Raw genomic sequence first — 22,595 nt, forward strand, 5'->3', positions numbered from 1 at the left:
GTGGGACCTGATTGATTGGCAGCACGCTGCTACCGTCCTCGGCTTCGGGCTGCTGTCTCCATGCGGTGCAAAAACACTTTCATTTGTGTCTAGAGAAATGCGATTTCCCCTCCAAACGAGATTTATCTCAAGACGGCGCGACGTGTTTTGCAGAATCTCCACACCTCCTTTGGTGCTACAGAGTTTCAGAGGTTTGTTTTGTTTTGTAAACTTGGACCCGCCTAAATCCTAAATTTGAGTGGCTCAATTCTGAGAAGTGGGTGGACCAGTGCTTTCCTGGCCCAGGTTGGTCATGTCTAAGCAGGGTGTGAAGGGCAGGAGTACTCCCTGTGAACAAATGTGTGCTAGGCATGCTTCTCGGAGGTGTCACAGCGCACAAAACAACCCTCCCTCCCCCTGCCCTTCATGCAGCTTAAGTTGTCGGAATTCAGTTTGCTGGCTTCATATGAGAAATGAGACAGGGAGATGCAGAAGCTTTTCAATCAGGTCTTTAAGAAGAAAAGTGGTTTTTCACCGAAGGGTGAACACCTCTTTAACTACCAGCAATCAGACCCATAAATTGAAGGGAAAGATTTTGAGAAAACTTTTATCTGAGAATAAGACCCAAATTTATTGATAACATGGGCAGGGCAGAGGCTAAGGGAATTGCAGGCACCTACACTGGAGGTTTCACTACTGGTCCTAGCTTGGAAGTGTCTTCACAAGATGAAGAGACCATTACCAAGTAAAGATGGGGCCAGCCTGGAAGGAGGACTAGTTTGTAAGGGGTTCTAGTCTCACCCTGGTCCTTAGCTCAGAGGGAGTCAGAAGCAGAGACCAGAAACTAATTTTAGAATTTTTTCCTGTCCCATATTTATTTTACCATGTTGGTTACCAACAGATCCCCAAGATAAAAGACTTACTTAGTTCATTCATTTATTCTAACAACAAATATTTGAAAACATATTACCAGAAAATATGCTAAGGGCTGGCATCAAAGTCCAAAATGAACAGTCCCTACCTTCAGCAAGTTTGTAGTCAAGACACAGATGCTGAGTAATTACAAGGAAATTGATGACTTTGAAAGAGAAAGTACAGAGTGCTATGGCAACATTGACCAGAGACCTAATTATATGTGGCGATCCAACACTTGCCCTCCCAAGTTACCTACAGTGGATTCTTCTTACTTTGAGTTAACTTTGGTGGTAGAGTGGACACCATCTAACTCTTCCCAGTCTTCATCAAGGTGAAGTCAAGGAAGTAGAAAACACCAAGGGAATGAGTGGGTTAGCCACGAAAGGGGATAGTAACCTGGATCTCCAAAAAAGAAAGGACACCCCGTATCTACCCATTAGGACCAAAGAAGGAACACTGAGTGAGCTCGGTGGGGAGCCCTGCACGGGTCTCCCAGAATTCTCAAAAGGATTTTTAAAAAGAAACTGGGCTCCAGTTAAGACCACGTAAAACCCCTCATCCATTCCTCTGACATGTTTATAAAGTTTTCATTACAGTCACATACTAAGAGTTTGATGCTTCTTGGCACTTCAGAACACTATTTTCAATACCCAGCTTCACATTCTCTGGGCCCCAAACCAGATGGACAGCCTGGCTGTTAGTATCTCACAGAATAAGGGAAAGCGACCAGCTCAGAGCCGACAGCCGCTCTACCCATTTATCTACAGTGAGTTCTTTATCATTTGGAGCTATGCAGACACAGACAGACATCAAAACCAAAACCCTCACTTCACCCACCCCGCAAAATAACCAAAAATATAGTTTCTATGCCTTGCATATTTTCTGGTCTCTAGAAGCCAAATTTCAGCTCACAGCTGAACACCTCAGCTTTACCCAGATTTCTCTTGGTCAGACTTTAGTAACAGATCCTACTAGATCCCTTAGGGACCCTAAAACTGGGGCTTAAGCATTCTAAATAAGTCCCACTGACACCTGTGGTTAAATTGAAGCTATGGTTTTGAAATAAAACTAGCTTAACTTTTCAGCTAGCTCGACTCCAGTAGCAAGTAGGAAGTGGCTTGGTTTAAGGGTAGCAGACTAGACACGGGCTTTCTAAATATGGCCTGATGCCCTGACTGGTTTGGCTCAGTGGATAGAGTGTCAGCCTGTGGGCTGAAGGGTCCCAGGTTTGATTCCGGTCAAGGGCATGTACCTTGGTTGCGGGCACATCCCCAGTGGGGGGTGTGCAAGAGGCAGCTGATGATCGATGTCTCTCTCTCATTTTATTTAAAAAATAAAAGAAAATATTAAAAAAAATTATAAATAAATAAATAAGGCCTGGCACCAATAGCCATCAGTATTCAAGAGGATTGGGTGTGCTACCAGAAATTAGCATCGTGTTTTCCACGATGTCCTTGAAATTTAAATCATGTGTGATTTTACCCGTAAAAAAAGAAAAAAAAAAAAAGGTAAAGGGTCAGGGGGCTAGCAAAAGTTAATAGGTAAGACCAATTCGTGGCACCTATACATGCAAAGTTCAACACCTTCATTATTCACACCCGGCTACCTCCACTAGGGAGACAAGCAGGTTTGTGCTAAGGTGAGTCTTTTCCAGAAAAACACTTCCCAGCCCTTCTTCACCTTGGCCTTAACCCAGTCAGCACCCTATTTTTCCCAAATGCAAATAACCCAAATGATAAGAAGGCTGTTAAAATTCTCCAAACAAGGAGGAACTGTCCCTTTTATACTCAGCAGAGTTTTCCTAGATGCCCAGCTCATCCCCAGGTCTTCCTCAGAGAATTAAAAAAAAAGAGGGCTCTGTCTTTTCTGCAGGCTGCCAGCAAGTCATACACTCTCATCTACCGCACACGCACAGTGGTATCTGAGTGGTGACGAGGCAAACACCAGCCAACCAATTCGTCCACAGGATCCTGGGCCTTCTATGTTGACAGCTTCCCTTTAGAAGCTCAATTTATGAGCGTTTACTCCACAGGTCGGGTGACTTTCAGACTTTGGCACCCATTTCTATTTAGATATCATGTTTGGTTCCTAGGCAACCAGCTGGCTCCCTTCCCTCACACTTCCCCCATCAGGGAGCCAGCTTACTATACTAGCAGAACAGGTCAAACAGATCAATCCTGGACAAATCAGTGCTTGAGGGAACTTTAATGAAGGCAAGAAAAAAAAAAAAGTGGTACAAGAACAATTCAGAAGGGTTCTGTTCCAGGCAGTTTTGCCTTGTACAAGTAGAATGAAGTCATCGAGTCAGAGTTTTAAAGCTGGCATTATTTCAGGCATCAGTCCAACCCCTTCACTTTACAGTAATGAATCTGAAGCCCAGAGGTTAAACGACTTGGTTCAAGGTCGTACATTGAGAGTAAAGCCGTAGTTAGAACCCTGGTGTCCAAATCTCCTCCTACTACAATTCTACTACCTTAAAAAAAGAAAGGGAAAGTATAAAGGGTGATTTTTCCATAAATTAAATCAACTTTAAGAACCAGACTTATTTGGAGAATCAGAAACTACTAACATTGTTAGAAAGAAAGGAGGTTTTACAAGCTGGTTAAATCTGAATAATAAAAAATATCCATATGTACAATATTGTAAAAAAGAGAAGGAAGATGGCATTCGTGATTACTGAGCCGGCAAGGCCGGGGGCAGCTGCATGTTGGGGGTAGACTGCATGGGCTGCCAGCTTTCCTGGGTTTGGAGGATGCGATACAGCTGCTTCAGCTGAGCAACGATGTTATCTTTGATGTCTGGAGTCGAGATCTGCAGGCGGACACTGCCACTGTCAAAGGATCGTGTGAAATCACCAGAAAACATCTCGTAGATCATCCGAGCCACCACCGGAATAACCTGTTCAGGACACAGAGCACACAGGTATCTGCTGAGGAAAGGGTGTTTTTCAACAGCAGGAGGGACCCAGGATTGAAGGAAGGACCAGTGAGGCCCTAGGAAATCCCCTCACTCTTGATATAGGATATGCCTTCATCTCTCTGAACTATCCTACTAGGGTTTACTCTAAAAGTTGGTTCAAATGAAGGTCAAGAATCTAGATGTAGCATCATATCACATCTCTAAACAAATAACTGCTAATTTAGCAAGACTTTTACCCAAATTTCATCTATTGCCTAGTCTTGTTGTACAAATCCAGGGGCCAAACCCAAGCGATCTTGGTTTTACTTCCTAGAATAAGATTGTGTTCTTAAAAGTAATTGAAAGGTTTTTGTGAAAAAGCTGCAAGGGTCATATCCTGTGAGGTTTCAGCATGACTAATGTCAGTAAGAGAATGAAAGCTAAGGTCGCCACTAAATCTGTCACCCACTTTGAGGACCTTGTATTCCGCATTGTGGACCTACTGTGCAATGTGCAAAGCTTGAGTCTGCTACTCCATCTGATGGGATTAAACCCCACTCAGTCTGATGGGTCCTTGCTCAGGGCTCTACCTCAGACCTAGGAGCTAAAGCTTTGATTAAAAGGTAAAGAGGTATTGACACATCCTTATCTCCTCACCTGAACCAAGATGAGTTTCCTCTCTGGGGGTTTCCCGTCTGGCCATTCTTCTCCAAAGCATAAGTAGATCTCAAATGGCGGCTGCTTCTCTATCTGTCCTTTCTGGTGGGCAATGAGATCTGCAGAAGGTGGAGAGCAAGTCTGGTGTATTGGGTCATTTCATACCCACTCCATAAATACCATCCTACTATGGTAGGCACTAGCCACAACATGTGGCTGTTCAATTTTATTAAAATTAGTTTCTTAGTCACATGAACATGCTCAATAGCCACATGTGGCTAGTGGCTACCATACTGGACAACACAAATACAGAACATGTTCATCATTTCAGAGGAAACCACTGAGTTAGACTTGGGGTTCAAACCACATTGTAAAATTCACAGTGCAGTGCTCTCCCTAAATTTGCCTGCTTGAATTCACCATTCGGATATTTTTCAAAGGAGAAGAGTCTATGTTTTGCTGATTATGATGAACAGGGTCACCTTCCAAAGTTAAGGATAAACTGGTAGCATTTGGGAGCTAATGACAAGGCTGTTTCCCTCTTCTGCCACTAAAGGTGCTAAAAAACAACTAAAAGTAGCGTCTAAGTACATAGCATTGGAGTGGAATGCCCTTCTTTGTTGCCCAGGTCACTTTCATTTCTCAGAACTAAGGTTCTTTTCGACCTTTACTTCCTCCAGGAAAAAAAAGTTGGCTAAAATCTTTGCAGAGCCAGGAAATGGGGGAGGAATGGAGGAAGACATATTTCCAGGGACCACTTCCCACCCATCAACCTACTGAAAAGAGACTCACCACTAAGGAATGTTTCCAGACAAAAGAGTTTGACCTTCTTTTGCCTCTCAATCAGGTTGGGAGCAACAAGTGATGGGGCACATGGCCCCGACCAGTACACCTTGCACTGGCACAGCCTGATGGCATAAATGGCGTGACCGCTGACCTCCAGGATCAGTCCTCTGTCCATGACGTCTAGCAGCTTGCTGGTAAACAGCTTCTGCTTCTCATTGGTGATGTGCTCTGGACCTGGGAACTTGACCTGCTCCAGACTGACAGGACCAAAGAGCTCCTCCTGGTCAGGCATGGGACCCAGGTCCCCATAGAAGAGCCGGCAGCCCTGGGGGTTGCTCACGGTCAAGGTCTGCCCATACTCCTTCCCACGGTACTGAAACTTGATGTCCAGGTCAGTCACTGCAAGATGAGAGAGGACAGTGAGCGTCCTGCTCTGCTGCTCTGCCCATTTATCCCTAAGACTCATACAAGTCCATCAAGATCGAGCCACCTTTCTAGCAGCATTCAGGAAGGCCACTGCCATAGTTATCCTTCCTGCAGTAAAGGGAGACATCAACATAACCCTGAAACAGTCACGCAAAAGGCTGTCTTGAAGCAAACAGTTCAAAGGTCCATCTATCCTATCTCTGCTCAATCACCACACCCTAAGGGCTAGAATTCCTCCAAGCTAAGGTCTCAGTACTGGTCTTCCCATTTCATACTGTGTCTTTGTATCTATAGGCGTTGGAAGGAGCTAGAAACTAAGGTATCTGGCTTGTGTCATATTTTTGTCTCATTGTTTAAAGAAACCAGGGAAACAAGAAATACCAACTCGTCCTTCCGTTTTAACAATATATCATAAAAAAAGATACAGCTCATAGCAAACTAAATTTTCACTGAGCAAGTCTTCCTATGGTCTTAAGAAAGCCTCTTGGACAAAATTCTAGCATTCACTCCCCCTCCCCCCATGTGTAGATTGAAAGGGAGATGGAGAATTGACAATGATTCTTTTTTTATTTTAATATTTTTTTAATTTTGTTAATTGATGTTAAAAAGAGAGGGGAAGGGAGAGAGGGAGGGAAACATCGACTTGTTCCACTTATTTATGAATTCATTGCATGGACACAGACAATAGGGTGCCCTGACCGAGGATCAGCCTTGGCATATCGGGATGATGCTCTAACCATCTGAGCTACCCAGCTAGGCCGACAATGATTCTTCATTGAAATAAATTTGTGCCCAATCCAGAAAGAGGTTTTCTCTGGACCCTAAAGCCCCTCAAAATCTAAAAAAAACCCTTTACTAAATCCATGGCCATTACCTCCCTATCCCACCACTGGCCTTATCTCCAAATCCCCTAGCCCAGTGGTCAGCAAACTCATTAGACAACAGAGCCAAATATCAAGAGTACAACAATTGAAATTTCTTTTGAGAGCCGAAAACCGACTTCTGCGCATGGGCCACGAAGTTTCAATCGCACTGTACGTGCACGTGGTATTTTGTGTAAGAGCCACACTCAAGGGGCCAAAGAGCCGCATGTGGCTCGCGAGCCGCAGTTTGCCGACCACTGCCCTAGCCAAACTGATAAAACCAGGACTCCCACCCACTTAAAAGGTGAGTAACCTGGAGCTGTAACCAATCAGAGCATCCTCATGGGCAATTAGGCATAGGCTAATGTCTCTTTATTTCTTCCCTGGTAACTCATCATCAGGGCCTATTTCTGCCCTGGTAACCCATCATCAGTTGGCCAGGAACCATATGCAGAAGGTACCTGTGGAAAAGGTAGCTATTCTATACAAGGCAAAGAAACGGAAGCAGAAGGCAAGGCAGCAAGGGACTATATTAAGAGCTGAAGACCCATCAAGAAAGCCCAGGGCTCACTTACTTGGAAGAGAGCTGATCCACAGCTCTGGAGAGCTATAGAAGGGCTGTATAGGTGCCTGGGGTACTTCCATCTCCAGAGGTTCCGTTTTGGGCCACACTGCTTCAGGGCTGCAGTTGCCCACACTGCAGTTGCTTACACTACAGTTGCCCACACTGGCCGGTGCCAAGGGAGAACCTAGAACAGAAGGATGTGGCTGAGCAGGCAGGGGCACCACACATGCACAGCATCTGGTCTGAGGCTCTAACACCTAACAAAGTCAACAGACAAGAGTCAAACACTGGACCGAGATAAATGTGGCAGCCCATCGCGGATCCCCACAAGTAACACAACAAAAAACACCTGCTTCTGGGAAACCTAATCATATCGGTTCTCCCATAAACTCATAGTCATGAAAACCTGGGTTTGCTGAAGATTAACAGAGGGGTGAGTTTTCTCTGGGGTTAAATCAGTATGGGCATGTATGGGCAAATTGTAAAATTTGAACCCTGCAATTAAATTGAACCTGATTATATTTCGTAAAATGAACTCAACAGAATCAGTTTATTAGCTTTGAGTAAGAGTTAATTTGGGAGGGGGGGGCAATGGTAAGATATGTACACATATAATACCTTAATAAAAATTTGAAAAAAAAAGAGTTAATTTATCAAAATTCCATTAAAAACAAATACTTTTACATGCATTAAACATCTGGAAGGATACTCAAGGACCCTCCAGGGAAGGAACTGGGAGGTTCAGAGACAGGGATGGAAGGAAAACCGTCCACTGATTACCTTTTTGTACCATTATGAATTTTAAATCATGTAAGTATTGTTTACTCAAAAGTACCTAAATAAAGCTATTCCTAAAAGATCATTTTAAAAACCCATCCTATTTCTTTGCTATTGGCCAGGTTGGCTCACTCAAAAGTCTACAGATATCTCCTCCTAGCCTCACCTCTTAGGCATCTATTCTTACACAATTCTTCTTCCTCTGCCCCAACAGCTCTGAAATCACAGAGGTTAATGTTTCTTGGACCCTTTGGTTAAATCTATGTACCCATTTTACTTCTTTGTTTTTCATATATGCCACACATCTTCCCAAAAAGGGTCCAAGGCAGCCCACAAGTATCTCATTTGACCCATAGCAGCCAGATGAAACTAGAAAAGCAGTGAAAGTTGCTCAACTGAGTGTATGTCAAGGACCATTTTAGTGGGCAGTTCCAGCGAAGATGCTGCAGAGGAACAGTTCAGTTTGTGTTCAAGCATCATCAGCACGGGCAATGGGAGATTCAGTACCTGCCCTATCACACAGTGACCTTCCAACCCCTCAACTCATTTTTCCTGGGAAGCTGAATTTAAGAAGTCTACAAAAAAGAAAACCAAGTTGGTGACATAGGTAAATGCCCATTCTTGCTGCCTCCCACATCCACATCAAAATTACAACTAAAATGCAGAACAGCTATCATCCAGAACCTCCAGAAAGCTGGCTGAATTGAAGTACTTCAACTAGAGAAGTAAAGAAGAAAGCACACTGAGACTGGTAGGAGGCACAGAGGCACAGAATGGGCTGGAGGGAGATAATTGGGAGGGAGATAGCCTCTGTGGAAGCCGCCCAGAGGAGCGAGGTGTCCCAGCCCCACACCAGACACCCAGCCCAGGGTTCCAGAGCTGGGGAAAGAAGTCCCTACGGGCAGTAAGAACTGTGGACTGTAACAACCAGTGCGGATTGGGGCTGAGTGACACACAGGCTGCTGGAGACCCAGCTGCTCCTCTTAAAAGGCCGGCACCATGAACTGAATTTACAAGCTCTCACTTCCTCTGAGCTCCAGTGCCGGGTGAGGCTCTGGGGGACCCAGGCACATACAGGGAGAAACTGGACTGTCTGGCATCAGGGTTGGAACTTAGGGCAACTTTCTTCCAGACGGACGTGCTTGCAGCGGTCCTTGTTCCGGTGCTGGGACCTCCCTGGTGCAGGGCTAATGGGCAGCCATTTCAGTTTGCTCCACCCTGGTGATTCCCTGAGACCCTGCCCCACCCAATTTATAATCCCACCCAATTTATAACCCTACCCAAGCTGTGCGCAGCAGCTTTTGCATATGAATGGTCTTTTCTTCCTCGGGCTAAAAATCTGTCAGACAAGCTACAGCTGGGTCAGGGATTCCCAAACCTAACAATAAAAGGCCCAAGACCCAGCACCAGCACCAGCCTGCCTTGCTTCACAGCTGGGCCTTGTCTGGGCATTTCCAAACCCAATACAAAGAGGAGGAATCTGCAGATCTCTCTGTAGCTCCTGCTGGATGGCCCCAGGCAGTGGTTGACTTTGCACCTCCCTGGAGACCCAAGAGCCAGTGTACCCAGTGATCAGTGTGAGACCATACCAGATTACAACTCTTCACATGCATAAGCAACACATTCAAGGGGCAGACTCAGGGAGTGCCAAAGCCCCACTGAAGCAAGTCCTGCTCCGTAAGGGTGTCTCCTGCACAGCAGTTCTCCCACTGTAGTCGCAACTGGTCCCCACAGCCAATTGGCCTGGAGGTTAATTCCTCCCAGTGACACCAACGGCAATCAAGGCTCAACTACAATAAAACTGTGCACACAGCCTACAAAGGTGTGTACTAACAGTGTCCACCTCGGGTGATGGGGGAGGCTGAGCCACTGGGCCCTATAGGACACCTACTACACAAGGCCACTCTATCAACTCAAAGAGACTTAGCAGCTACCCAATACATAGAAACAAACACAGGGAAGCAGCCAAAATGCAGAGACAAATATGTCACAAATGAAAGAAATGGAAGAAAGCAAACTACTGGATATAGAGTTCAAAACCACAGTTATAAGGTTACTCAAGAATCTTCTAGAAACCTCTGAGGAACTTAGTGAGACTTTCAAGGATCTTAGTGAGAATGCCAAAAAAAGGAAAAGTACCAGTCAGAAATTAAGCATACACTGACTGAAATAAGGAATAATATACAGGGATTCAACAGTAGACTAGAGGATCCCGAGAATCAAATCAATGATTTGAAATACGAGGAAGGACAAAACACCCAACTAGAAGAGCAAAAAGAAAACAAAATCCAAATATATGAAGATAGTGTAAGGAGCCTCTGGGACAACTTTAAGTGTACCAACATCCAAATTATGGGGGTGCCAGAAGAAGAGAGAGACCAAGATATTGAAAACCTATTTGAAGAAATAATGACAGAAAATTTCCCCTACTTGGTGAAAGAAATAGACTTACAAGTCCAGGAAGCACAGACAACCCCAAACAAGAGGAATCCAAAGAGGACCACACCATGCCCTAACCGGTTTGGCTCAGTGGATAGAGTGTCGGCCTGCGGACTCAAGGGTCCCAGGTTCGATTCCAGTCAAGGGCATGTACCTTGGTTGCGGGCACATCCCCAGTGGGGGTTGTGCGGGAGGCAGCTGATCTATGTTTCTCTCTCATCGATGTTTCTGACTCTCTGTCCCTCTCCCTTCCTCTCTGTGAAAAATCAATAAAATATATTTTTAAAAAAAAAGACCACACCAAGACACATCATAATTAAAATGACAAGGTCAAAACACAAAGAGAATCTTAAAAGCAGCAAGAGAAAAACTGTTAGTTACCTACAAGGGAGTGCCCATACGACTATCAGCTGATTTCTCAACAGAAACTATACAGGCCAGAAGGGAGTGGCAAGAAATATTCAAAGTGATGAATAACAAGAACCTACAACCAAGATTACTCTACCCAGCAAAACTATCATTTAGAATTGAAGGTCAGATAAAGAGCTTCACAGACAAGAAAAAGCTAAAGGACTTCATCACCACCAAACCAGTATTATATGAAATGCTGAAGGGTATTCTTTAAGAAGAGGAAGAAGAAGAAAAAGCTAAAGATAAAAAATATGAACAACAGAGTGACAACAAATACATATCTATCAACTATTGAATCTAAAAATCAAATGAATAAAAAAATCTGATGAACAGAATAAACTGGTGAATGGAATAGAATCAGGGGCATGGAAATGGAACAGACTGATGATTCTCAGAGGTAAGGGGGTGTGGGGGGGTATGGGGAGAGATTAGACAAAGATCTTATATGCATGTATGCATTACCTATGAACACAGACAATAGGGTGTCAAGGGCCTGGGGTGGGATGGGAACCAGGTGGAGGGGAGCTATTGGGGGGCGGGGGGAGGGGGGGTAAGAGGGACATCTGTAATAATCTCAACAATAAAGATTAATTTTTAAAAATGTATTTAAAAATCCACAAAAGAAAAGTCCCTAGCAGATCAATACTATCAGAGCTGAGAACTGAGGGCTGTAGAAACCACAAGTTCCCATCACAGAGCCTTAGCTTAGTAGACCCTGTTCAGGAAGTGACATAAAATTTATACTGAGGGAAAGAGCAGAAGAGTCTGCCTACAATTCATGAAAATGATGCCTGCAACTTGGCCTGAAAGAAATCAGCAAAAATGTATAAAAGTTTTGTATGTGGGACTGAGAATTAGTACAAAATTTTAACTGGGCCAGCAGAGTTCCCTTGCCTATGACCCCTACTTGCTAACAGACCAGCAGCCTGGCCACAGGACCTGGTCACTGCTCCCAGTGCAGTGGTGGCTGAGGGGTCAGCAGGAGCAAGGTCAAAGCCCTCCTCACCCCTCTGGACCACCTATCACCCCTACTCACCATTGATGTTCAGGAAGGGAAAGGTGTCCTGGATGGGAACATGGTGCTGTGACTGATCCAGCTCATCTTCCTCATCTTCTTCATCCACATCATTATCCTTCTCATCCCAAGGAGCAGATCCAGTGGATCCTACCAAGAAACAGACACACAGCTGCAAGTGAACCCCCTCAGGTTCCACTGTTAGTGCTGCAGCTAACCCACTGCACGAGCTGGGACAGCTAGCACAGCAGGTCTCCGGGCTCAGTGTGCACCCTCAGTGCCCTAATCAAGAAGAGTGGGACCTGAGGGTAACCTGGTTCCAACTCTTCCCACAGAGCCCCGATGTAAGCTCTCTTCCCCTCCCCTATTAAGGAACTGCATACCCTACTCCCTTCTACAGAAATCTCTTAATTTGTACTCTGACCCTCTTCCTTCACATTAGCATCCCTTTTAAGAACTTCAGGACACCAACTTCTCTCCTTTGTAAGCTGAATGTGAGAATAGACTCTTCCCTCCTGGCAGGGCCTCACCAGATTCGCTGAGGACAAATCAAAATTATCTGGCTCTCCAAAAAAAAAATTATCTGGCTCTTAATCACTTCTTGTTAAGGATTGGGTATATAGGAGGATCGGGTGGTATTCTCTTAGTAAAAGTATCCTACAACTAAATGGCCACTCACCTCAACATTTATAAAGAGAACTTAAGAGCTTTTACACATTATATCAATTGATTCTTGCAATAGCCTTTGAACTAGGCAAGAAAGATGAGCATCCCTATTTTACAGCTGAAAAACTGAGACTCGCTAGGTCAAATGCCTTGATTCAATGTCCCACAAGTAGTGAAGTGACAAGAAACAGCTTTAGAACTCAAACCTTCTAGGTTTTATCTCTTCTTTCTTCTAAACTACCTGGCCTCTGCCCTTAGTGTTAAGTCTCAAGAAGCTATTTTTTTCGGTAGAAATCTATATTATATTCCCTCTACTTTCTAATGCTTTAAGCAATCAGGCTAGTACCTATTCCCCTAAGTGAGCAAGAAGATTTTGCTGAGTTTACATCTTCTGTTCTCTGGATCCCTCCTAGGGAAAGGCTTTCTTGCTTTACCAGTCTTAAACGTAAAAAGCCAGGCAATTTTCAAGTCAACTATCTCTTTAAGAGTCCAGCCTAGAACTTGACAAACGGTCCACCTTCTCCCCAGCAGCTGAGGCCTCACCTGGGTTAATGATGGAGCCCTGGGGCTGGGGGATGTCACACACTTGATATATCTTCACTGGATTCATGGGCACCTCCTTGGTGCCATCATACATCAGGTTGAATTCCCTGCTCTTGTTGAGAGCACAGCGAAGCTGGGCCTTCCATTTAGCCGGGTCAGGGTCATCCACCCCTTCCTGGTACTTCCCTGTCTCCACAGCCCAGGCCTGAGGAATAGGAAACTGCAGTGAGTGCCCACTGATGCCCAGAAACACTGCAAAGTCTGTTCACCCTCTATCTTATAGCAGGCGCGGCACACACACACACACACACACACACACCAGGGCCTACGCAGATGACATGGAGGATCCATACTGATGCAGCAAAAGGTAGCACCCACCACAAGGCCATCACTGTGACTTATAAATATCACTTGTTCAAACCTGTTCTGAGTCATACTTCTGAGATTCTGGCCACTGTACAGGTCCCTATTTCTCTTCCTAAGATGGAAATAACTCCTGCATTTTTATGGTAATTTACGAGTCCCTTCCATACATTCTTTCATTCAATTTTCACAACAATCCTTGCGAGGCAAGCAAGACTGGGTTCATCCCCATTTTACTGAAGGGGAATCTAAATCCCAAGGAGATTGTGTTACTTGCTCAAGACCACACATGCAATTGATGGTAGCAGAACCTGAAGACACGTCTTCCAATTCCCAGTCAGAATGGGGCAGGATGAAAATGGGGGAGAAGATAGGCCTGGGTTCAAATCATGACCCCAACCATGTACTGGCTGTGTGATTTCAGCAAGCTACTTAGCCCCTCAGAGACTCAGCTTCTGCATCTACAACATGAGAGTAAACTCCCTTACAGAGCTGCTGAGAAGTAAATGACATAATGGACTAGGGCAGCCTTGGGCAAACTACGGCCCGCGGGCCGGATCCGGCTGTTCTATCCGGTTCTCTTGCTCTCCCCTCTGCTCCTTTACTTTGAATTTATATTAGTTCACACAAACACTCCAGCCATGCTTTTGTTCCCCGCAGTTTAAGAACCCATTGTGGCCCTCGAGTCAAAAAGTTTGCCCACCCCTGACCTAGGGTGTGGGTCAGGCATCCACTTAATGCTAGTGCCCCCACCCCTATCCCACCATCCTGTCAAAGGCCGGTCAGAGCTTTGGATCTGTGAAAGCAACCTCACTTTTCTCCTAACTTCCAAGGCTCTCCCTTAGCATTCTGCAAACAGATACACAGATATAAATGACCAAGCAGCTTCCCACAGCCCCCTTTTCTCAAACCCTAAGCACGCAGATTGCTCTTCTGAGTGGGTCTTCCAGGAACCAGCCTCTTCCTCCATAGCCAGCCACCACCAGATACATCAACAGCAAACCCAATTTCAGACCAGCTGGACAGGCAGGGCAGGCCCATCCCCCCTCCGTGCCAACTCGAATGTTGGTGCTGGTTTACAGATGTTTTCCTATCCCTACTGTATCATTACTTAATTTTAAATTAAGTGCTCATTTACTTTTTCGGGCCAATTTTCTCTCTGCCTCTTGTCTCTACACCTGACATAACTAAGTCTGATGGGAGACATCTCCAGGATGGCTCTCCTTTAAGATGTGAGCCCACCTTTCCTGGTCCAATCTCAGCAAGATCTTGACAGGCCCACGGTAGAGACTGAATTTCACTTCTGACTTGCAGCTTATAGTCAGGAAACAAAGGATGAATTCACTTCTTGGTGTCTTGGGGGTGCAGTAACAAAAGTTACCCACGAGCTGGAAGACTGACCAGCACAGAGAAGTTGGTCTGGGGATGGGGTGCAGGCTCGCAAGTTACCAACCACATCGCACCCCTGCCCGCAGCAGCTTCCCACCTACTTCTGGCTAAGTGAGCTCTGGTTTCACTTAACATTTGTAACGTGCCAGGTGATTAAAACTTGTTTTCAGTTAAGTAAAATTACTCTTGTATCACAACAAATTTTTTTATTTTAATGTAATTTTTAATTTTTAAAATTTTAAATTATTTTTCAATTACAGTTGAGGTATAATATATTAGTTTCAGGTATACAACATAGTTATTAGACATTTATATAATTCATGAAGTGACCCCCTTGATAAGCATAATACCCACCCAACACCATACATAGTTATTTCAATATTATTAACTATATCCCCTATGCTGCTTTTTATTTATAGAAAAAATATTTGCATAATGAAAACATAATTAAATCACCTTTTAATTATTAAGCATAGGCATGGATAGGGCAAAATATGTCAATATCAAAAGAAAAACTTGCTTAGGGTCCTCTACACCCATCCTACACACTACGCTAGGAGCCTGCTGACACTCAATAGTCCTGCCCTGGTCTGAAGAGCCATTCCCAGGCCCAAATACCTTTCTTCATAGCAAGAACCCTGAGCGAATGAAGAGGAAGAGTCAATTGCTGACACTTGGGAGCTTTTGGAACAACTCACAAGAGTTTGGCCAACTTTACCCCGGATCCTTTGGAATGTGAATTGAGTACCTTGGACCAGTGGGAAAGAATAAATGACCTCAACCATCACAGACGTGCCCCAACAAGAGAAATTACTATGCCTGTGAAATTTGGGCACCCCCATCATAGACACTGTTGCATCAGCGTTTTGGATTTAGGGTATTCCTCATGTCCAAAGAGAAACCAGAACAAAACATAAAAGCCAACGGAGTCCGAGAGAATGGAAAACGTTTCAAGTCAAATGGCAAGGCTCTTTACCTTGAAAATGGTATTTTCCTCCTCCTGTTGGGGGCTATGCCGGGTGGCATGTTTCCAGGGAATCTGGAAGCGTTTGGAGTCCCTGTGCAGCCAGATGAGCCCAGGGTACAGGCCACTATCCACCTGGGCCACCAGCCAGGGCTTCAGCCGAACTCTGCGGGGGTGGAGGGCCATGATCTGGGTGGGGGAGGGGGAAGAAATGGGGAGAACAGGAGAATTAGGCCAGTTGCTGGGAACTTTTCCCAGTCACTGTTCCCTTATGATAGAGCTACAGTTTCATTAGATTACAGCAAAGAAACTAAATATGGGAATAAACTGTGCCAGGTGGGAAAGAAAAGAAAAGAGGTTAAAGGGTTCTTCTGATTCTTATTCCAAAGCCATTTATACTTCATGCTCTAGCCAAATCAGACTTATCATGTAAGCAGATCACATTTCTTCTATTTAAATCCTGGAGCAGAAAAATGAAAAGATGATGTCATCTCTGCTGGAACACAGTCCTTCCTGAAGTACCAAGGGCTTTGGAAGAGAAAGAAAATTACTCTTTTCTTTTTAATATGTTTTTATTGATTTAAGAGAGAGACAGAAACATCAATGATGAGATAATTATTGACCAGCTGCCTCCTGCACACACCCCCATTGGAAATCAAGCCCACAATCCAGGCATGTGCCCTAACCAGGAATCGAACAGTGACCTCCTGGTTCATAGGTCAACCACTGAGCCACACCGGCCAGGCGAAAATTATTCTTTTCAAACTCGTCTCAGGAGACAGAAGAAAAATCGTTATGGAAACAATAAGGATGTGGGCACGAACCTGAAGCATGCTCTCTTTTTAGACAGACAACTAAAGATAAATGGGAATATTTTAGTAAGAAATGATACCTTCATGGCTGGGGGCGGAGGGGGAGGAGGGGGTCCCAGTTCCAAAGTCCTCACTTACATAGAGCAGGTAGTATATCCACCAGGATCTGAAGAGCTGGGCTTTGAGTCAGCTGTCCTTTCTCTGGGCCACCCAAAGATTCTGTACAGGAAAAAAAAGGGGGGAAGGACTGACTTGATTATCCACCGAACAATCTAGTGCGTGGAAAAAGACCTGGGAACGCTGGAGACATAGGTCTGAGGACCCTGCCCTGCAGCTGAGTCTGGTCAAGCTCAGAAACCCTAGAATAATCAAATACCACTGTTCCTAAGCCTAGAGCACTACAGACAGGGCCTGTCCTGCTAGGATGGCCTCCTTACCTGGGTCTGCTATTTCCCAGAGGCTGGAGTGAGCTGGTTGGTTGCAGGAGCCAGCCTGGGTAAAGTCTGCAATTAAATCTCATAAAAATACCCAGACATAGCAGATAGCACTGGAGGCAGCCCGCACTCACAACAGGAAACAAAGGTTTGCCTAGATTGTGTGCCCAAAGGAAAAGCTAGTCACTGAAGAATTGTTTGCCTGGAATGTTGTACTTAGATTTTTATTATTTATTTCTTGGTGTTCTTATTTTACTTTGTTTTTACTTAAGGTGAGAAACACCTAAAAAATAACATTCAGCCCTCACCGGTTTGGCTCAGTGGATAGAGCATCGACCTGTGGACTGAAAGGTCCTGGGTTCGATTCCAGTCAAGGGCATGTACCTTGGTTACCGGCACATCCCCAGTGGGAGGTGTGCAGGAGGCAGCTGATCAATGTTTCTCACTGATGTTTCTAACTCTCTATCCCGCTCCCTTCCTCCCTGTAAAAAATCAATAAAATATATATTTTTTAAAAAATAACATTCATTCAACAAATAGTTGTGTTGTTCCTTGTGTTGGCCTGGTTGCCTTAATTTTTTCTGCATGGGCTGTGGTCATCAGCTATTGAGTGTCAAGCACTATGCTAGTTACTAAGCACTAAAGCTCAATGTTTTCATCAGACTCCCTCCTGAAGAAATCCACATTAGAAGTGCTCAAGCCCCATAAAGCCCTGAGGAGGAAAGGAAGACGAATAAGTCACCTTCATACCCAGAAAGACCCCCTAATTGGATCACACTTCAGAAACCAAATCAGCTGAGTCAGCGAAAGGCTCCCATTCAGAGGCGCTTAGCGGAGGGGCTGGACCCTAACTCCACTTCTCTCCCCAGCTAGACTTCCATTCAATGGGGGAAAACCCAATGCCAACTCAGCTGGCACTTTAAGAGCAAGGCAAGACCTGCTCTTACCTGAGCCTTCTGACCCAATTACCATCTCCTGCAACTGAAACCTTCCCCCTGGGGAGCACAGCTCAGTGGGTGGGTGAGGTTGGTTGGCATGCAGAATTCAAGTACCCCTCACCCCCCACCCCCTGGGTCTTGGCCTTGGTTTAGGTTGTTTTGCAGGGCAGCAACACAAGCCATCAAAGCCCGGAGACCATTACCTTATAAGGAGGAGGAAACACATTCTCCCAAGGGCAAGTTCTACCTTCTCCTCCTCAGTCCTAGTCTACTGGGAGGGGGAGGGGCAAGGGAAGGATGAAAAGAATAGAAAAATGGGCAGCCAACCAGTCAACCTAGCGAGGGGCTTTTGAGAATTTATATTGCAAAGCATCCAAGTCCTGTGTCTGGGCCTGTCTGACACATGAAATCGACCTGTTGATGGATCGTGGACTTTGAAGAAAAGTGTTTATTCTAGTTGATCCACAGCCCATGAAGAAAAAATTAAGGCAACCAGGCCAACACAAGGAACTGCTGCACATAGGGATGGGGAAGGAGAAGCAGCCACCCATAGAGACCGATGATTAAGATCTAGAGCCCTGGTTCTCAGCGTTCTCCCGAGATGGCCGTACCCAAGAGCAACCCGCCCCAGCCTGCCCTCCTCCACCTTTTGAAAGTCAGCCAAGATCTCCCCCATCTGCCACCCAGTAACTAAGACTCTAAAAACAGGCAGAGAGGGGAAAAATGGAAGCAACCAAATAACAGAGGAGAATGGCTAATTACATGTTCACAGGCTGCAATATTAAGCAGCTATTAAAAACGGGGCAGCTGAATAATTTTTATTGGATTCGGGAAAACGTTTTCAATATGAAGTTAAGGGAGAAAATGCAGCATATAATATTGACTGCCCAGTAGTATCTCCATCTTGTAACAACATGCATGTGGATCTGTATACAGGCACACACAGAATTTTAAAAGGGGAATGAAAGAATACACCAATGCAACAAGACATTCGCAGTGGTTACCTGGTGATAGGATCATGAGTGAATTTTATATTTGCCTATATACTTTTATATATGATTCATCTTTTCCTGCAATGACATGTTTCAATTTATACTTCTTTTTAAAACTACGAGTAGTATTCTTTTTAACCACAGGAAGCTAAGACATTTCTTGGCCACTGTAAGGTATAGAACAGTGGTTCCCAACCTTTTTTTGGCCATGCCCCATCTCTAAAATCCTGATATCCCCCCTGTGACATATAATTCTTATTATCCAAAAAGTGAACTCCCATTCACGTGGAGGAAGCCTAAAAGGCCATTAACTTGGTCTAAACAAGCTTCCAAAGAACATGGCATCCATGAAAGAGAAAAATAAAAGAATGAAAGGACAGGTGAAGTACTGAGGAAGAAATTGTTAAAAAAATAATAATAATATAAAGTGATATGAAAAAGTAGCAAATAAAGTTTCAAAACATAATAGAGAACTGAAATACATAAATATGTCACAATATATATTTATATACTGTATTTGAGGCCCTAGAACCAGAAGAAATGCAAAAAATACACTGTTAATAACTCATTCTTGAATTTCCCCCCTTAAAAATCAAATTGACCCGCCGAAACCGGTTTGGCTCAGTGGATAGAGCGTCAGCCTGCGGACTGAAAGGTCCCGGGTTCGATTCCGGTCAAGGGCACGTAACTTGGTTGCGGGCACATCCCCAGTAGGAGGTGTGCAGGAGGCAGCTGATCGGTGTTTCTCTCTCATCGATGTTTCTAACTCTCTATCCCTCTCCTTTCCTCTCTGTAAAAAATCAATAAAATATATTTTAAAAAAAAATCAAATTGACCCCCCCGTGGAGCGTGTGCCCCACATTGGGAGCCACTGGTATAGAAGATGATGGTCTTCAACTGATGAGACCATGGTAACAACCCTTTATATCTACACAGGCTTTACAGTTTTTACCTGTATTTTTACTTAATGTGTCTGATCCCATCCTCACGATTTGGAAGTGGTATTATTCTCATCCCCATTTGTAGCTGGGTTAACTGAGACACAGAAAAGTTAAGTGCTTTATCTGGGGCCTGGATCCAGCACCCTTGAATCAATGTGCTGTACCAATTCCTGCCACTGCACCCCGCCATCCAAATCTCTCCCTTCTTCTACACACCGAGAGAGTAAACCAAAAACACCAACAAAGATGCCAACACCTTGGAGAGCCAATGAAGTGGCTGGGAGAAGACTGCATGACACCCCTCTTCAAACACACCTAAATCAGAGTTCTCTTTCCAATCATCCTCACCACCCAAATCCCAATGCCCACAGAACAACCTCGGCCTCGTTGAACTCAGCCCTGGTATCTCTAGCTGCCATCACAGCAAAATTCAAGGCCTGTGTCTCCAACATGTATTGAACCAGCCAAAAAGAGCAAAAATGCTAACCTACCCGCTCCCTTCATACTGGGCACTGAGCAGGCACATTTTCAACCTCCCCTCAGGCACTAACCATGCTCTCTCATACCCCCATTCCAGGGGGCAGGTCCTCTATAAACACCCCACTGCCACCTCTGCAGCTCCTGCCCAGACAAGTTTCCGGGGGCACAGCTACCCCAACGCTGAGATTTGGCTGTCAAAGGTTTTCCGCAGAATAAAACACACCGCTATTTCTTGCAGACAGGCCTCCGTGGTGGTCCTGTTTTTTTCCCTTCCTCCCGGAGGGAACTGAAATGCCAACTTCCAGGTTCCCAGTCAGTCCTCCCTTTAGTTCAGCCCTGCTCAGGGCTAAATTCTGGGTCGATAGCCATAATTTCCCTGCCCTTCTTCTCTGCTGGACTGAACTTGGGGTCCCGCCAGGGGGAAGTGCAGGATACTGGGTGCTGCTGTCCTGCATTCGTTAGACATATGTTTAACCCTAAAGGACTATCCGGGCTCCCCACCCGCCTTCACCAGCGGACTCAAGCGCCTTCTCCCTCTCCCTTCCCAGGCTTCCACATTTGACATCCATCAAGAGCAGGGTTGGGGCAGGGATGACCCCTTTACCACCGAGCAGGCTCCCTGTAAAGTGTGGCACCTCAGGCCTCCCTTCCAGCCAGGCGGGGGAGACTTTCCACATTTCTCCACACCACCAGCCCTCCAGCCCCGACGGGAAGAGGCTTCACCCCCAGCGACCACGCCCGGCGCCACCCTCCCAGCACCTAGCTTGTCTACTTGGAAATCCACTGGTGTCTCCAGGGTGGGGGCCGGGGCTGTGCTAAACAAATTCAGGGAAAGAAAACAAACTGGCTAAAGCTCTTGGCCTTCTCCCCCCCGCCCCATCCCCCCCAATTTCCCCAAACACCCACCAGCACCAAAGGCCCGCGGGCCTGGGAATTCCCCTCTTGGGAAATACAGAGGCCGGCGGCCCAGCGAGCCTGCAAAGGGTGGAGGCTCCTTAGCTCCATCCGACGGTGGGTGGTAGGAGCCGAGAGCGGGTTGGGCGGGGAGGGAAAGGGAGTCGACGGAGTGTGGGGTCGGGAGCGCCCAGCGCTGCGGGGCTAGGGCACCCCAAAAGCTACCTGGAGAAGGGCGACAGTCAACCCCACAGGGCATCCCCCCCAAAATACAGATGTCCCCAAGTTTTCCTAACCCCACAAACTCAGGAGCGGACCTTTCTCCACCAGCGGGCGTGTCCCCCCAACCACCACTACCCCCAGATTAGCCTCCAGAAGTTGGCGTCCCCACCTTCCCTCAATCCGGCTACCAGAAGCGGACGTCCCTCCGAACCATGTCCCCAGCTAAGATCACCAGTCGCCACCGCGCTCCTCGACAGGTTGGGCAGGTAACACCAGGCTCTGCGCAGGTAGGGAGTGCGGGCTCGGCTCACGGTCCCGCACTGGCGCTTACCTGCTCCGCCCAGGTGCGCCCAGCTCACGTCAGCGCCTCACCCCAGACGCCGCAGCCACCACCGCCACCTGGCCACGCCTCCCAGGTGTGGGCACGCCCCCTGCGCTCAGGATTGGCGGGTTGAGAGAAATATGAAACTCTGTGCTGCCGGGCGGCCCCGCCCCGCTTCTTACCCTGACCGAGAATAAGTGCAGATTCAGGCTCACACCTTGTGCCCAGGGGGCTGGTGGTCTAGGAAACTGGAAGCGACGGGGAGGTCAGATCTAAGATGCCACCCCGCCTTCATGCCCCATAATTACCCTGCTGTGTGGAGACTGTTAACCCCAGATAAAGGTTTAGCGATTCTGGGTGGCCCGGCTACCCATGGGCCTGTGGAAGCAGGATATGGAGAAGGGTCTCTGGGTCTCTTCCAGAGCAGGAATTCCGCCTTGACTCCGCCTCTTATCTGAGTGACCCTGGCTGAGTTACTGCTTTTCAGTTTCCTCATCTATTCAGTCACTCTCCGGTAAAGATGAAGAGCATGGCATCTGGAGATTCGCACCCCAATTGTTTATCTCATTTCAAAGTATTGGGATTCAAATCCCAACTCCTTCAGTTACTATAGACTTGGGAAAGTTTCTAAGCTACCTGGACCCCAGTTTCTTATCTGAGCTAGAACAAGGTAAATCATAGCTCCTTGCTCAAAGGGTATTGTGGGGATTCAGTAAGATACTTAATATAAAGTGATCGGAACAGTATTTGGCACTCATCGAGCGCTATACAAATATTTGCCATGTTTATTAGTGTATAAGGATTAAAAGTACCATACAGGCAGTGCCTCACAGAACAAGATGAAATCTCCAGTTATTGCCTGAAATTCAAGGCCTATATATCCCATAACAGGCACTTGATGAGA

At 45.9% G+C, this 22,595-nt stretch overlaps 1 protein-coding gene across 2 annotated transcripts; it reads right to left on the reverse strand.

Moving 5' to 3' along the window:
* Positions 1-3,082: 3,082 nt before the first annotated feature.
* On the reverse strand, positions 3,083-21,776 carry IRF6 (interferon regulatory factor 6). 2 transcript variants are annotated; one of them, XM_080648035.1, is made up of 9 exons: positions 21,701-21,776; positions 16,607-16,687; positions 15,669-15,845; positions 12,941-13,145; positions 11,753-11,881; positions 7,100-7,273; positions 5,242-5,634; positions 4,450-4,568; positions 3,083-3,792 (listed from the first exon to the last, which is right to left on the reverse strand). In XM_080648035.1, exons 3-9 carry the CDS (start codon positions 15,840-15,842, stop codon positions 3,568-3,570), a joined length of 1,419 nt encoding a protein of 472 aa, XP_080504161.1. In that variant the 5' UTR covers positions 15,843-15,845; positions 16,607-16,687; positions 21,701-21,776; the 3' UTR covers positions 3,083-3,567. The 2 variants fall into 2 exon arrangements, with proteins under 2 accessions (XP_080504161.1, XP_080504160.1); XM_080648034.1 differs by having other exon boundaries at positions 21,539-21,731.
* Positions 21,777-22,595: the final 819 nt, after the last annotated feature.

Source organism: Plecotus auritus, assembly GCF_963455305.1.
Source record: "Plecotus auritus genome assembly, chromosome: 12".
Taxonomy (NCBI): domain Eukaryota; kingdom Metazoa; phylum Chordata; class Mammalia; order Chiroptera; family Vespertilionidae; genus Plecotus; species Plecotus auritus.

What these genes read in the sequence shown, in the direction of transcription:
- IRF6 (XM_080648035.1), bottom strand. Translation starts at nt 15,842, where the DNA reads ATGGCCCTCCACCCCCGCAGAGTTCGGCTGAAGCCCTGGCTGGTGGCC. An exon ending in GGGCTCCATCATTAACCCAG is followed by an intron (nt 11,882 to 12,940) that starts GTGAGGCCTCAG and finishes GTTTCTTGGTAG; the next exon opens with GATCCACTGGATCTGCTCCT. An exon ending in TCTGGAAACATTCCTTAGTG is followed by an intron (nt 4,569 to 5,241) that starts GTGAGTCTCTTT and finishes CACCTTCTGCAG; the next exon opens with ATCTCATTGCCCACCAGAAA.